The 14,686-nt window shown below is 47.7% G+C and overlaps 1 protein-coding gene across 3 annotated transcripts in view; it reads right to left on the bottom strand.

Annotated features, from left to right (window-relative positions):
- The window catches only part of LOC143011587 (RNA binding protein fox-1 homolog 2-like), a 40,418-nt gene that overhangs the window by 7,156 nt on the left and 18,576 nt on the right, over positions 1-14,686 (bottom strand). For all 3 annotated transcript variants that reach the window (XM_076164504.1, XM_076164503.1, XM_076164505.1), the window contains 7 exons: positions 11,252-11,464; positions 10,748-10,921; positions 10,342-10,395; positions 10,001-10,093; positions 2,089-2,176; positions 1,114-1,170; positions 719-869 (listed from right to left, as the gene is read on the bottom strand). In XM_076164504.1, the coding sequence (XP_076020619.1) occupies positions 719-869; positions 1,114-1,170; positions 2,089-2,176; positions 10,001-10,093; positions 10,342-10,395; positions 10,748-10,921; positions 11,252-11,464 (830 nt within the window). The remainder of the gene's footprint in view (positions 1-718; positions 870-1,113; positions 1,171-2,088; positions 2,177-10,000; positions 10,094-10,341; positions 10,396-10,747; positions 10,922-11,251; positions 11,465-14,686) is intronic.

Here is a 14,686-nt window from a genome sequence, read left to right as displayed (position 1 = left end):
CCATGAAGCCCACAGGTGAAGTTCATGACTTAAGAGTTGAATTGAACTGCAGCCATTAACCGGCTTCTGATCCAAACAGAGGAAACCAAAGGAGTCTAATCCACCTCTGATCAGTCTTTACTGTCATAAGGAGAGCGTTTGACCGCTAGAGCAGATATGAAAGAGCATTTCCCAATATCAACTTGTTCATCTTAATCTTGAACGTGGTCACAGTAAGCAGCCACAGGTTTATTAACCAATCAATTCTGCTCTGAATCTCACAGCAGGCGTAACCCCATTAGCTCGGCAACAAGGCATGCACAGTACCAACAAGAACACACATCACACAGGAGTACACGTGAGTCCTCTGCAGCTCGTGTGTGTGTGTGTGCGGCATGACTGCTTACGCATAATGCCTGAACGTCATTTATGTGTGTGTGTGTGTGTTTATGCAAAGCTACCAATGCGTGTTTATTCAAATGAACGGCGCGGCCCCAGCAGTGTGTTACACTCTGCTGAACGGCCTGCGTGCCAGTTGGACGGCTGAAGAGAGTGAAGTGTGAGTCATGTTTGATCAGGAGCGGCTGGATGAGCACAGCTGTCTTTAACACACACCTGCTTCAATAACAAACTGGGAAATTTATCTCAAAGTGGCATCCGTGAAATGCTCCTGAACGCATCACGTGGGTGTTTTTCCATACGTATGGCAGAGCGCAGAGGGTGGAGCGGGGGGTCTTACCCGGGGTAGGTGGGGATGGCCGGCTGAGGCACGGCGGCCCGCACGGTGCTGTAGACGGGTCGGCCTCGGCCCCTCAAGTGGGCCCCGCGGAACGCCGCCGCCGCCGCTGTGGTGGCTGCCGCCGCTGCTGACGGGTAGGGGAACCCAGGGACTGGAGGACAGACGAGGACGTGGGCGAGGGAGAGGACCAAGACGAAGAGAGGAGAAGGAAGAGAGGAGGGGAGAATGATTGAACAGATGGAGGCAGAAAGAGGAAATGTGATTATAAACATGGATGAACAGCAAAGGGAGAAAAGAAAAGCTCTTAGTGTGTGTGCGTGCGCGTGTGAGCGTGTGTGTGTGTGTGTGTGTGTGTGTGTGTGTGTGTGTATAGAGCACACGGAGACTGGCTTTACCTGCGTAGATCTCTGGTCCGTACACAGCGCCCATCATAGGACTCAACTTCCAACCCGCTGACGGTCACACAGACAGAAGGAGACGGGCAAATGATGATTAGAAACATGAACAATATGCTAATTAGTAAATATGCAAATGAATGGAGGCAATGCGGTGAAGCCAAATGTATTATTATTCTTATTGATGGTAGTTTGCATTGGGTTGAGTAAATCCTGCCCCTGGTCTCAGAGGCCTCAGACTGGCTGATATCAGACATGCAGTCCAACCACAAATCAGTATTCCTTTCAAAAAAAAGGGGGATGTAATTCCTTCCTTCCTTCCTTCCTTCTTGTTGGAGGACACAGTACACTCGTGCTTCCTTGTTTTCATTCCTGTGCGGCTGTAACCCTGAAGCAGCAGCAGCGCCGCACACTCGGGTTCTCTACTTTGCATGTGTATTGCAATCCAAACACAGTGCCAATGAGAAAGGTCACGACAGACTAATACTTCAGATGCTGAATGCCACGAGTGCTTAAAGCTCACAGTGAGGCTGAGAGGTTTCAACAATTACTGTGAGGGTCCTGCGCTCAACAGAGAGATAAATAGACCTTGACGACTTCTAGGGATTCAACTTCTCAGAAGGTGAAAGGAAGGAATGACGAATGAACAAAGTAAACAATTATCACCTGCATCTTAAAAGCCCAGCTGATTTTAGTGCCGTCGTGTGAAGTTTAACCTAAAGAGGCTTTTTGGACCTGAAAGCTAACCTTCCCTCTCCATACTACATCTGAATCCACTGAGATTCCACTGCTATCTGCTCACAGGTTGTGTACATACAGATGTGTGTTCAGTTCTGTGCAGGAGGCCTGATAGGAAGGGAAAAATGCAGGGACACTGTGTACTTTCCCCTGCCTACCTTTGCCTCTGCCCGTGTAGTCAAACAGTCGGGATGATTATGAGCCACAGTTCATTGTTAGTGCGGGTGCGGTTGTTACCATAAGGCAGTGTGCTGAGCGCCTCTCCGTTAGGGTAAGGGCTGACCATTTTCTTGTTAGTCATCACCCTGGCGGTGGCGTTATTCACCTGGGGGACGGAGGGACAGGCGGTCAGAGGCACAGGCACAAACAAGTCAACACTGTATTGATACTGGTCAGACCTGCTGTTATGTGCTGGTGAGGTGGTGGCTGTGTGCTTTCTATGTCTCTGCTCTCTGTTGTTATTTTGTGCCGTCATCATTTAAAAACACTACCGGTGTCGTTTAGAGTTAGGGCCCATATAGCTAGTTTACGTTTTGCAAAAAAACATTCAGCAAACGTAATCTTGTCAGTGTTTATAAATGAACATGAGCAGTGTGAGGCTGTACAACAATGGATGCAGACTGTTAAGGGGAATCATAGTCAGCATGCAATTGGAGAATAGAGTTTCAAATATTTGGTGATTAACACAGGTTGTGCCATTGCTGTGACTGAGAGAGAGAGAGAAAGAGAGAGAGAGAGTCAGAGAGAGAGAGAGAGAGAGAGAGAGCGAGAGAGAGAGAGAGAAAGTCAGAGAGAGAGAGAGAGAGAGAGAGAGAGAGAGAGAGAGAGTCAGAGAGAGAGAGAGAGAAAGTCAGAGCAAGAGAGTCAGAGAGAGAGTCACAGAGATGTCACAGTTTTGTACTTTTCTAGCATGCACAGATGAAGATGGTATTTTGCGTTTGTTAGGTGTGTGTGTGTGTGTGTACGTGCTGTGCACTCTGGCCACAGTAGCTGACATTTCAGACTAATGCTTAGGCCTTCCAGTCTAAGATGGCTGATAATCTCCTCTATGTGCTTCAAAGGCTCCCGCTCCCGTCCCTTGATCTGTCCCCATCTTCCCATCTTTGATGGGCTTTGAAAGATGGAGATTGTAGCTCTAAATAGTAACTCATACTGTCCAAGAGAGCCGATGGTGGCAAGCCAAGATTAATGATCTTTTTGGCAAGATGAGAGAGAGAGCGAGAGAGAGAACGTGAGAGAGGGAGAACGTGAGAGAGGGAGAACGTGAGAGAGAGAGAGAGAGAGAGAGAGAGAGAGCTTGGTCGCACACACACACACACACACCATGAAGCCATTTAAAAGACCATTAAGGCTTAGAATGCCATTCTCGTTGCCTCTGTAAGTGAGTCACGTTCTTTATCTGTTGAGATTCATTGGAATGGAAATGAGATTTACCCCATTTTTCTCTCATTGAAAATGAGAAGGTCAGTGGCGGCTGATTCAATTAGCCTAGCTTAGTAAGTTATCGGACTTACAGCAACTCTGTGTGTGTGTGTCTGAGTGGATTTTGAAATGTAGGAACTACTATTTAACGTCTTACAGCAGAGTTGTGTGTAGAGGTTTGTGTCTTTAGTGTTAGCTGCATGTTATATTGATCTGTCTGAACCTGTTTGTGTCGTGCGATGGTATTGGGTAATTCTCTGAACACATGCAAATCAACAGAGACAAATGTGGAAGGCAAATCTGAAAGTGTTAACGATTAATAAACATTCAGCATTTCTCGTCCCACGTTTGCCCTCCGGTCCAGTCTGGACCATAGAACCGTACACAACCAGAGCACCTTTCCATATGAAACCAAACTTGTGGGGTTTACATACCTACTAAAAATATTCCAAAATAAAACACAACAAGGGAGAGGGAGAGAAGGAGGGGGTGCAAAAACATTTGTTTGGCAAAAAATTAAGAATCAGATAACACAGAAATTACACGCAGCCAAATATGGGCGCATCACATGACCAAGAGTGAGAGTAACCAAAAAAATCCAGCCAATCAGCAAGCATCGGATGCAGCATAGAGACCAATCAACACAATCGTAGCACTCCCACATCAAACACATAAGAGACAAAGATGGGACGTAAAGAGAGAGAAGGATGCAGGTGAGGAGGAGAGAGACAGAGCCAGTCCATATACAAACAAAACACAAAGATGAAGTGAGGACAAAGAGAAAAGGGGGAGGAAGTATACATAAGCAACACCAAATAAAAAAGAAAACTGATTTACAATTACTGTTTACAACAGAAATAAATAAATACCAAGGTGCATCATTCAAATAAAGCAATTAGATTTGGTGACCATTCTCCTGAAATTCTCATTATGTGTGGTGGGTTGAAAAACAGAGCACCAAAAGAATGGAGGGAGGAGAGACATCATGAGAGAGAGAGAGGAGAGAGAGAGAGGAGAGGAGAGGAGAGAGAGAGAGACTGAGAGAAACAGGAACAGAGTGAGGAAGAGAGAGAAGAGAGCAATCCTCATTCCCAAAAAAAAGGAAGAAAACAAATCAAAAACAAACATGAGACACTCTGCCAGGCATTAGACTGTGTCACACACTAAGACCAGTTCACTACAGCTACTGCTACTACTACTACAGCTACTCATACACAGACAGTCCACTACAGGAAAACCAAATCAGGAGGACAAACAAAATGGCAGCATAATAGAGAGAGACCCAAAATAAACAGCAAGGTAAACCCCATACCGGTTTAGAGATGCATATGGTTACAACACAGTGGCAGAGAGGATTCCTGGAGTCGTAGCATTTTTTGGCGTCCCTTTAACTGTCTGAAGCACAGGGGCCGCGTCTTCCCACATCCCTGACATAAGAATCAAGTCTTCCCCCAGCCTAGACGCCCCGCTATGATTAATGCCGGCAGGTTAATGGACAAAAGGAACTCAAAAACAGAGCAGCGTTATTGGCCCTGCTGCCTGGGGGGCGGGGGGGGCGGGGGTCTTGCATTCACGCAAAGCAACTGTAGGCAGCGACAGAGAGCAAAGCGCCATATCACCCCCGTTGATTGGTGTTTATTTTTGTTTTGTTCTTTTTTATTAATCAAAGAAAATGAAACGCTAAACATTGAGTCCGATGAAGAATTAATCAGATGGGTTGTGGACAGCCGTGTCACTGCACAGAGGAAGGTGATTACATTCGGTCATTCCCAGTGAGGTGTTAATGATGGGGGGGAGGAGGAGGAGGGGGAGGGGGAGGGGCTTGTGTAGAGAAGGTTACTGCTAACCTCATCCAGTCTGTCTCACAGTGTTGTGCACTGTGACGTGGCTAAATGCCTCTAAGCTGGTCAGGGCACAGAGCTGGAGTGTTGTTGTAAAAGTGTTGGGCCTGTGCTCGTGGGGTTAAAGGTCATCAGGTCAGTAAGGATACAGAGGTCACCGTCACAGTGTAGTGGATGTTATATTGTATCAAAATGGCCATTTCAGGGATAGCAGGGTGGAGGTCAGTTCAGTGATAGATGTTGGTACACAACTTACCGTTGCAGTAGAAACAGCGAGTGGTTACCGTGGAGACTGACAACAACACACAGAAGTCGTCAGGGAAACAGAAAAAATATAATAAATAAAGGAACAAATAATCCTCGAAACAAAAGAAAGCTAAATGCCCCGCCCTCTCCCCCCCCTCCCTCATGCTAAATAAAGACCTGGTAGCAGCAGTGTTACAGTTCAGAACAGAGAGAGAGGAGGAAGAGGAGAAGAGAGGAGAAGAGAGGATGGTAATTTCTTTTAATGCTAAACAGAGCCCTGAGCAACATTAGAAACAATGGGAGCGGGTGGCAGGAGCAGGTTTCTGTGCCGGTGGGGGCAGCAGACATTGCAGAGGACAGAGTGGAGACGAGGGCCACTTCCTTCTGCTTAACCCACAAATTAGCCCACAGCCATTTTTAAAAGGGACTGAGAATGTGAGCGAGCCTGGTCACCTCTGAGGAAGGCCAGGAGAGAGAATACAAAAACACACCAACGCCCCTCTTTCAAAACGAAAAAGAGCAGAAGAAGAGCAGAGACTGGTTTAACGGTGGTTGGGTCTACTTCAGTCAGAGGGACAAGCAGAGGGGTTTAGATGAGATGTTACAAGAAAGATTTCATTCTTATGTGGTGAAGTTAGTCCACAACAGAACAATGTTTCGCTCGTGGATAGAACAGCTATCGTCTCCAGAGTTTAACCAGTCACCAGAGAAGAGCATAGACCAGCTGATCAACAGAAACATCTACATGAAAAACAAACACACAAACTTCTAATAATAATATTAAAACAGAAACAAACTAAAAAAAGAGCCGGACAGAGGAAATGGAAAGTAACTATCATACTCTGAGGCTACAGGTTAATGTAAAAGAAGAACATGAACAAGACACAAGTGAGGGGCGAGGGGCTGATGAAGGGATTGGCTAAAATAAAAAAGGGGGGGGGGGGAGGGGGTAGGGGGACAAACCTGACTGGCGACAAGAGAATGAGGGGATGAGAAGAGAAGAGAGAAGAAGAGAGAAAAGAGCGGTGCAGACCACAGACAGAGAGAAGGTGGGAAAGGGCAAAGTGGTGGCACGCTTCCCCCTTTTCTTACGACCTCCTCCGCCGTTTCACTCATACTGATCACACACACACACACACACACACACACACACACACACACACACACACACGAATGTCACAAACACTTCATTTACTGGTTTAGCTTTTTCTGCGGCGACTCATGCAGCTAAACAGAAAAAGACTACAGCCAAAGTCCAAACGTGATCTGGCCTCATGGTTGTCCAGCCTCTGTCTCGGGTGGGAGATGGGAAACAAAGAGGGTGAGACAGAGACACACAGCGCATGTAAGCCTTCCACACACTCCATCTCTAAGCTCTACTGTCTATCATTCCAATCAATGTTACAATTGGATCAAATATGAGAACATGGCTGATAAAGGTTGTTTAATGGTCAGGCTGGGCTTTAATGTCTGGATGAGCTGAAGGCTTAGATTAGAGCCGAGTGTGTCCCAGTGAAGAATGTGTGTGATGCTGCTGGATGAGAGTGTACACGGTCAGTCATGCAGGACCACAGGACACACAACTACCTCCTTCTCATCACACACACCCAGTGCTGGCTGTGTGTGATGCAGTGATGGTAACACACAGGGGACTCTAGTAGCCACCCCCCCCACCCCCACCGCCACACTGATGAAGACAGACGCATGCAGAGCTGCACCACTTGTCACGCATACACACGCACACACACACACACTCCTGCTATTCTACACTATATCATTCAAATGTCTGACTAAAACTCTGCGCTGCGGAGGAGCTGTCACTTCCCATAACACTCCAACACACACCAGCCACAAACACACACACACACATACTTATAGCAGGAGTTAGTGAGCCTAATGCCCTTCCAGTTCAACCAGGCATTGGCACTTAAGAGTGTACTATGTGACTACACAGCACAGAAATGGATTGAAGGGATTTACTGTTAGTGTGTCTTAAAGTGTCAATAACACAAGGCAATGTGAGACAGAATGTTATGAGGGAGGACTGTGTAGCCATATAAACTTAGTCTACCACACACTGATTCATAGACAGCCACAGGTAGGTGGGTATGGATGGAGGTGCGGATGTTTGTGAGCGCATTCACGGACATACACAGACATATAGAGGACTATAGGACTCTACAGCCTCTATATAAGAGTCATGATGTCATGACGTGATGAGGTGGGAACACAGAAAGCAGGTAGAGACAAAGTGAATTGTAGTTGGGCCACTTACATGGATACAGTGGAAGCACACGGGAAACTGACTTCTTCAAAGCGCAGAGTTTTATCCCAGACAAAGAGAAGTACAGTACAACTTTAAGCAAATCCATTCTGTTTCCAATTCATTATCAGCTAGAAACATGCACAACACTGCTGGCTAAGCTAGGAGAGGAGGTAGCTTCTAAGAGCATGCACCAAGAAGAAGGAGTGTGAGCTCTCAGGTGAGCACGGCATACCTCTGGGAATAAGATATCAGTGTGAAAACTACAGACTATCAACTATTCATCCCCCATTTCAATGAGTGAAGCCAGACGGTGAGGCATCTAGTCACTGCTGTCATGCTGATTGAACACGTGAACATCCACTGTCCGCTCACTATTCAGAGGGAAATCCATAGAAAATAGACATGCAAGAGTAAAAACATCCAACGGTCTGCAGCACTGCCGTACTGAGGCAACAGATTACCATCATCAAATACCAACCATGCACACTTAAGACGCATTAACTCAAACCCCATGCCAGTAGCTAGCAGAAAGCAAAACTGCAGTCAACAAACAACAACAGGAACATGTTCAGATGAAACCATAGCATACGGTCGGCCTATATTTCAGAGTTTCTGAATCACGACACAGATACGTGACGTACTGCAGTTGTTTTCATCACCAGCTGCGTCGCTCTGGACTCCTATCGTTCAACAAACTCTGAAATGATGCGACCACGTGAAGCGGGGGGAGACACACTGCAGCAACATCTGCAAGGAAGGAGAACTGGCAGAGGACATTGCCTCAAAAAAAGAAATGTCCGGGCCCTTTCTCCTCAGCTCAGAGAATGTGTAAACACGACACCACACACACACACTGTCCTAACGCCAGCCTTTTGTCATCGTCAAGCCCATGCACCATAAACAAAGAGAGAGAGAGACGCACTTTACACACTCCGCTGCCGGGCGCTACCATGCGGCCGCTACGTGACTCGCTGACAGCCCGTCACCACTACCGCAGTACGACAGAGTACATGCAAAAGTCACGACTAAAAAAAAAAAAGGAAAGACACACTGCCCGTCAATTAATTAAAGGTGACTTGGATCATGCAGAACTTGGGGAGGAAACACAAAGAGGTCAGAGGTCATTGTAATGCCAAGGGGGGGGGACGTCACGGAACAAGAGGCAAGACTGATGCAGGTGACAGAGGCCCCATCAGTATCCATTCAGCTTGCTGATTGACTGAAGGGGGTGAGGGGTAGAGAGGGGGAGGGGGTGATGTACCAGTGGATGCAGGTGGCTGTCATTCATTCCCCATCACATTGTGGCAGAATTAACATAAGTACAGAATCAAAACATGGGTCCAGCCAGTCTCGTTCATCATGCAGGGACAGAGTCACGCTCAGACAGACACACACACACACACACACACACACACACACACACACACTCACACACACACACACACACACACTCACACTCACACTCACACATGACAAGGAGATCACCAAAGTAAGCCCATGCAGAGATCCTGGCTTACAGTGGCTCGGCTCAAAGAGATCCAACACGGGTGACTAGCAGACTGAAGCCCCACTTGAAATAAACGAAGACACTTTGCTTTACAATTCAAATCAAATCAAACAACTCACAATCATAAAAAGCTCACATCATGCCCCCCCCATACACAACCTTAACAACTCAACACATGCTTCACGGTAAAGAATAGCATTAAGTACATGGAAACAAAACGGTAAAGTCCTTTGGGAAGGATCCAGGCTTCCGTAAAAGAGAACATGCGTGTTGCTGTGATTCCCAGCATGCTGTTACACCAGGAGCCATAAGCTTGTCACAACTACTTAGCCACAGCACTGTAAGAGGGGAGGGGGGGGGGGGCACAGAGGGATGTTCTGGGGGCTAGGGAGGGAAATAAAGAGCATCTGACAGCAATCTGCCATGCATCATCCTTGCACCGCGGCCCCTCCGATTGCCCTCCAGTGCCGTCGACACACACACACACATTACAATCGGTGCGGAAGAAAGTTGGGATCAGTGTGGCTACAATTTGCAAAAAAAAAACAAAAAAAGGAGTGAAGAGAGAACAGCTAAGTGTCAAAATGTGATGCACAGAGGAGAAGTAACCCGGCATGCCTTATGTAGTGTTCTTGCACCCCAACCATTCCTACCACAGAAACAATAAAGAGATGGTTTAGAACTTAAAAAACAAAGACTAGAGAGTGGGATATCAGCGGGCTGCATCAGAGCATATCACTGAAAGGAGGAGGATGGGAGGCTGGCTTGCAGAGTTGGCGAACAAGCAGAATTACGATGGGGAGCAGAGAGAGAGGAGATAGAAGAAGAGAACAGAGGAGGGAGCTAGGAGGAGATAAGGAGATATACCTCAATTTTACGACCTTCCACCAACGTGCCGTGGAGCTTTTCCCTGGCTTTCTCTGCATCTGCGCTAGTCTCAAATGTGACAAAGCCAAAGCCCTGTGGTACAAGACATTAAGAACATGTTAGACAGAGCGAGTGTGTGAGAGAGCGGCCACAGAGTAACACACACTTTTACACATACTGACATCCTCAATACAATCAAAGCCTTCATGTTCTCCTTTTAAAATGGAAGATTTATGATGCCTGTGTGAGTTTAAAGAGGAGCACGGTGAACAGTGGACGTTCCATTCAGTAGCCTACTCAGGTTTTCGAGCAAAAGGGATGAAGAAAGAAGCGGCCCTCACCTTTGAACCCCTCTCATTGAAAATAATCTCTACATCCAGAATCTTCCCAAATTGCTGCAAAATGAATAAAAGCAGAAATTAGTGAGCAGACAGAAGCAGATGAGGTCACACGATCATGTAGACATGCTTAGTGCCACTATCGCCAGGTTGGCGTGAGCGAGTTGCACCTGCTCTGCACTAGGGGTCACTGTGAGACAAATGGAACCTTCCCAGAATTCCTCCCCATCCGTCGGCTCTGAACTTTACTCTGGCCTATTTTCTCTGACATATAGCCAAAAGCCCCCCTCGGGCACTAAAGAGCACCCATGGGTGGATCTTCCCTTTGTGTCATCTCCCCCCCCCCCAACTCCAGACCATGGGTGTCCAGCCTGATTTATGGATCAGAAGCAGTATCCTGTCCCCTTACCCCAAACATCTGCCTGAGGTCGGGGTCCCGGAAGCGGAAGGGGATGTTTGAGACGTGGAGGCGTTTGGGGGTCCCTTTGGCCTCTATAGAGTCTCCCACAGATCCTGGTCCCGCTGTGCCGACCGCGACGCACTGTACACCCACCTCACCCTGGGATGTCTCGTCTACTTTCCCCTGCGAGGACAGGAAGAGAAGAGGGTAGAGACGAAGGTGAGTGGACGGACTGAGAGACAGCAAGTCACCGCCATTTCTGCTCACGAGCTGAATAAATGAAAGCCCTGCTGCACGCCTCTCTCCTTCAGCTGGAGGTAACCAATACATGACATCATGATTAATGTAGGAGAGTTTAATCGTCTGGATGCAGAGAACAAGGAAACATCGATCACCTTAACAACACTTTAACTGCGATGTATAAGAGTTATACCTTTAGGAAACGAGTGCATCAAGGACTCCAGAGACGACAATTTGATTTAGCAAAGGGCTTCACAAAGACGCTGTGCTTACGTTGTTGTTGTTGGTGGCGATGATGGCGGCGGCGGTGGGGGATCCGTTCGGACCGGGCCCTACCTCTGCTGTACCTTGGCCCCCGGCGCCAAACATGGCCCCGGGGACAAACTCTGTCCCGGGCATTCCGTTCTGAGGGGGAGGCGGCGGACGGAAAGCTGTAAAGGGCGGGGCCACCAAGCCCTCCTGTCCTCCTGTCGAATCTTGAGAGCCCTGCAGGAAGGGGAGCAGAGGTGGGGAATGTGGGGAAGGGGGGGGGGGAAGAAGGAGAGGGTTTAGCATATAGATTGTGTAGGCATCTTTCAGGCTGTGTGGTGTCCAGGCAGAATGAGGGGGTTCAAACCCTGCCTGCCTATTAGATTTCACTCTCTCTCTCTCTCACTCTCTCTCTCTCTCTCCACACTCAGTCACTCCCTCATGCTCTCCCCTCCCTCTCTCTCTCCCTCCACCTCTCTCACAGGCATGTGTTTTCAGTCAGCCAACTATGAAATATTTACAGCAAACACATCTATTATTAAGAGTCAGAAAATTTGATACAAGGTTAGAAAGATACTTATTGGATCAGACAGACAGGAGGAGAGATTCTGTAACGTATTCATACTTATGGGATTTTGTATTGGAGAGCAGACACAAACATAAAACCGACTTCAACCAAGTTTAACACATCAGTCGGGACGTACGGGGCCCTTAGTAAAGTCCGGCCGCTGCATCAGGAGCAGAACGCACACGAACACGCACACACACACACACACACACACACACACACACACACACACACGCTCTTAACAGGCGTGCTACTGCGCTGTGCACACACACACACCACGCTCTGTTTGTGTGGTGACGTTGCAATATCCAACACTTCAATCACTTCACACACACTCAAGGGCACGATGTACTAACTTCCACCTTTACAGCGAATGGATGAAAGGGAAAGAAAACAATGGATGGCCGAGGAGAAGCCAGAGAGAAATGAAAGCCTTGTGTAAACCAGGAGCGTTAAAGCTGCGCTAAGGAAAAAGCTGTTTGGTTTGAGGTCAGTGCTTCTCCTTCTACAGGACCACACACACACACACAACATGCAGGCGAGATGACAAAGCATCCGACAGCATTAAGCGTTGGTCTGCTCTCGTCTGTAGGCTGGATCTGGTCTGGTTGAAGCCTGGAGACGCTCTGTCTCCAGACAGCCTTTTTAATTAGACAGAATAACTAAGATGCGTTGCCACAAAGCAAATGAGCTCTCTTCCTCTCTTTCTCTAATCCTACAGCTCTCACTACTACGCTTCTGCAGTACCAATCACACCGACAGCACACAGCCAGCTGAGGCTAAGGCCTGTCTGTGAGCTGGCAGAGACAGACAGCTTCTGGGGTCTGGGACCGAGAGATAGTGAAAGCATGAGAGGAGGCTGCGTAATCCAGAGACAGGACGGAAAAATCTGGGGAACTCATCCTCTGCTGCGCTCTCATTGTGGCCGGGCTCCATGTATGTTAGGAAAGAATGTGTGAGGGCTGATTGTGCGTTGCAAACCCGCCACGGTTTGTGTCGCCTGGTGATAAAAGTGGGACCATCAGAGAGGAGAACACATTAGAACACACTGGTTGGGCCGCAGCAGAACCCAGGCTAGCTTAAATCTATGCATACCTGTTCAGGCATGCGAGCCCGTAAACATGCAGTAGCCTGTATCCAGCCACTAAAGGGTGTGTCCTATAGCCAGATCTCAACCCAAGGCTGAATCATACACACACTAAAATTGCTTAAAGGCAGAGGGAAAGAATGAAACGGGGGAGAGAGTGACACAAGAAGGAGATCAAGGGTTGTGATTAGACCGTGTGCTTATAGGACCCAATCATGTCAATCTAACAGGAGTGCTCACCTACGCTCCCTGAGGTGTGTGTGTGTGTGTGTGTGTGTGTGTGTGTGTGTGTGTGTGTGTGTGTGTGTGTGTGTGTGTGTGTGTGTGTGTGTGTGTGTGTGTGTGTATCCTTTAAAACTCAGCTGAACGGGACATTATAATTCTGCTGAGTCATACAGTCGCTTTAAATGCTCTTTTCCGGCACTTTCCATCATGGCAGCAGTTAGAAATGTTGTATGAATCAAATTGTTTACCGGCTCCTCCTGGGTGCAGGCAGGAGCGTGTAGCCTTTAGTCCACACAGGCATACCTGACACACTGACTGAGGAGCAGCACTGCCCTACATGGTAGCACTATATGGTCTAAAAGGAGAGGAGGAGAAGGGAAAAAGAACTCATGGAAAAAGAAAAGGGGGTCTTAAGGGGACGGGAGAGAGCTGATTATGGGACGTAATGACACGTTCTAGAGTTCTGGCTGCTCTCGGTGCGGTTTCTCTCTCTCTCTCTCTCGGCTTTGACATTTGAGTCTGAGTTGGTGGCACGGTTAAGAAGCTGCGGCGTGGCCTTAAACTGATCTGAGGAGAGATCAGCAGAGCGGGTGAAGGATCTGCATCGGTGTTGCCGGACAAATGTACCATATGGGGGAACAAACTACTCATCCGTCTTGTTTCCCTCTCACTTTATGCGTAAACACACACACACACACACACACACACTTCTGTTACCTGAGACACCATATGTTTTGCCGTACACCAAGAGAATGCGGGGGAGGGACTGGAGCAGCCCTTTTCATGGCAAACCATTTCCAGCATATGTGGCTGGCACGCATCAGCCTCATCAACCAGTTAAGGCACAGACACACATACACACACGCCTCAGAAATCTGAAAATGGATTGCCAGGTTGGCGATACAGCGAAACCACAACGTGCAGAGTGTGTTTACTCATCAATCATACATAATTGTGACAATCGGCCCACTTGATAGACTCCCTACAGTCTGGACAGTTGCTTAGCATTAGATAGAAAAGGAATACTGTCTTCAGCTTCATCTCCAACTGCAATCTGTCCTTTCCATTTCTGTGCTTGGAGAAGTAAATATGGCTCAGATTCCCCCCCCCCCTCCTTCTTGGTACCGGCCTGCCACGCTTGATGAAAGCCAGAAGGAGGTTTTTTTTCCCCTTGTAAACCACAAACACCGCCTCTCAAGTCACTCCGAGCCTCTGCTGCCCTGTGGCCATCATCAAAGCACAGGACACGACCCATGCCCTTATAAGGCAGCCTCCCTACATAAACTCCCGTCTCTCCTTCCTGACTGTCAGCCAATCACATTAAACAAGGGCCGTCCCTTAAAAGGAACATCAGGATTACTCACTGATATCTATTTGAAGACAAAGGATGGTTTACACAGCAGGAAGCCAATAAGAGGAATAACCAATAAATAGGTTCAGAGTTTAATTACAATGCCTCAAACATAGCCGTGAATAAATGCACTTCAATAAGCCAGCAAACGCTCCTGCTGTGGCTGAAAGGTCTCATCATAGTCAGCACCATTTTAGTGTCAGCATTAGGAGCTCAATCACCCACACA

The sequence above is a fragment of the Genypterus blacodes genome, unplaced genomic scaffold, assembly GCF_046128005.1.
Source record: "Genypterus blacodes isolate CSIRO-AG114 ecotype Tasmania unplaced genomic scaffold, CSIRO-AGI_Gbla_v1 ptg000137l_1, whole genome shotgun sequence".
Lineage (NCBI taxonomy): Eukaryota > Metazoa > Chordata > Actinopteri > Ophidiiformes > Ophidiidae > Genypterus > Genypterus blacodes.
The sequence above is the reverse complement of the archived record's forward strand: the minus strand, read 5'-3'. Positions and strand labels throughout refer to the sequence as shown.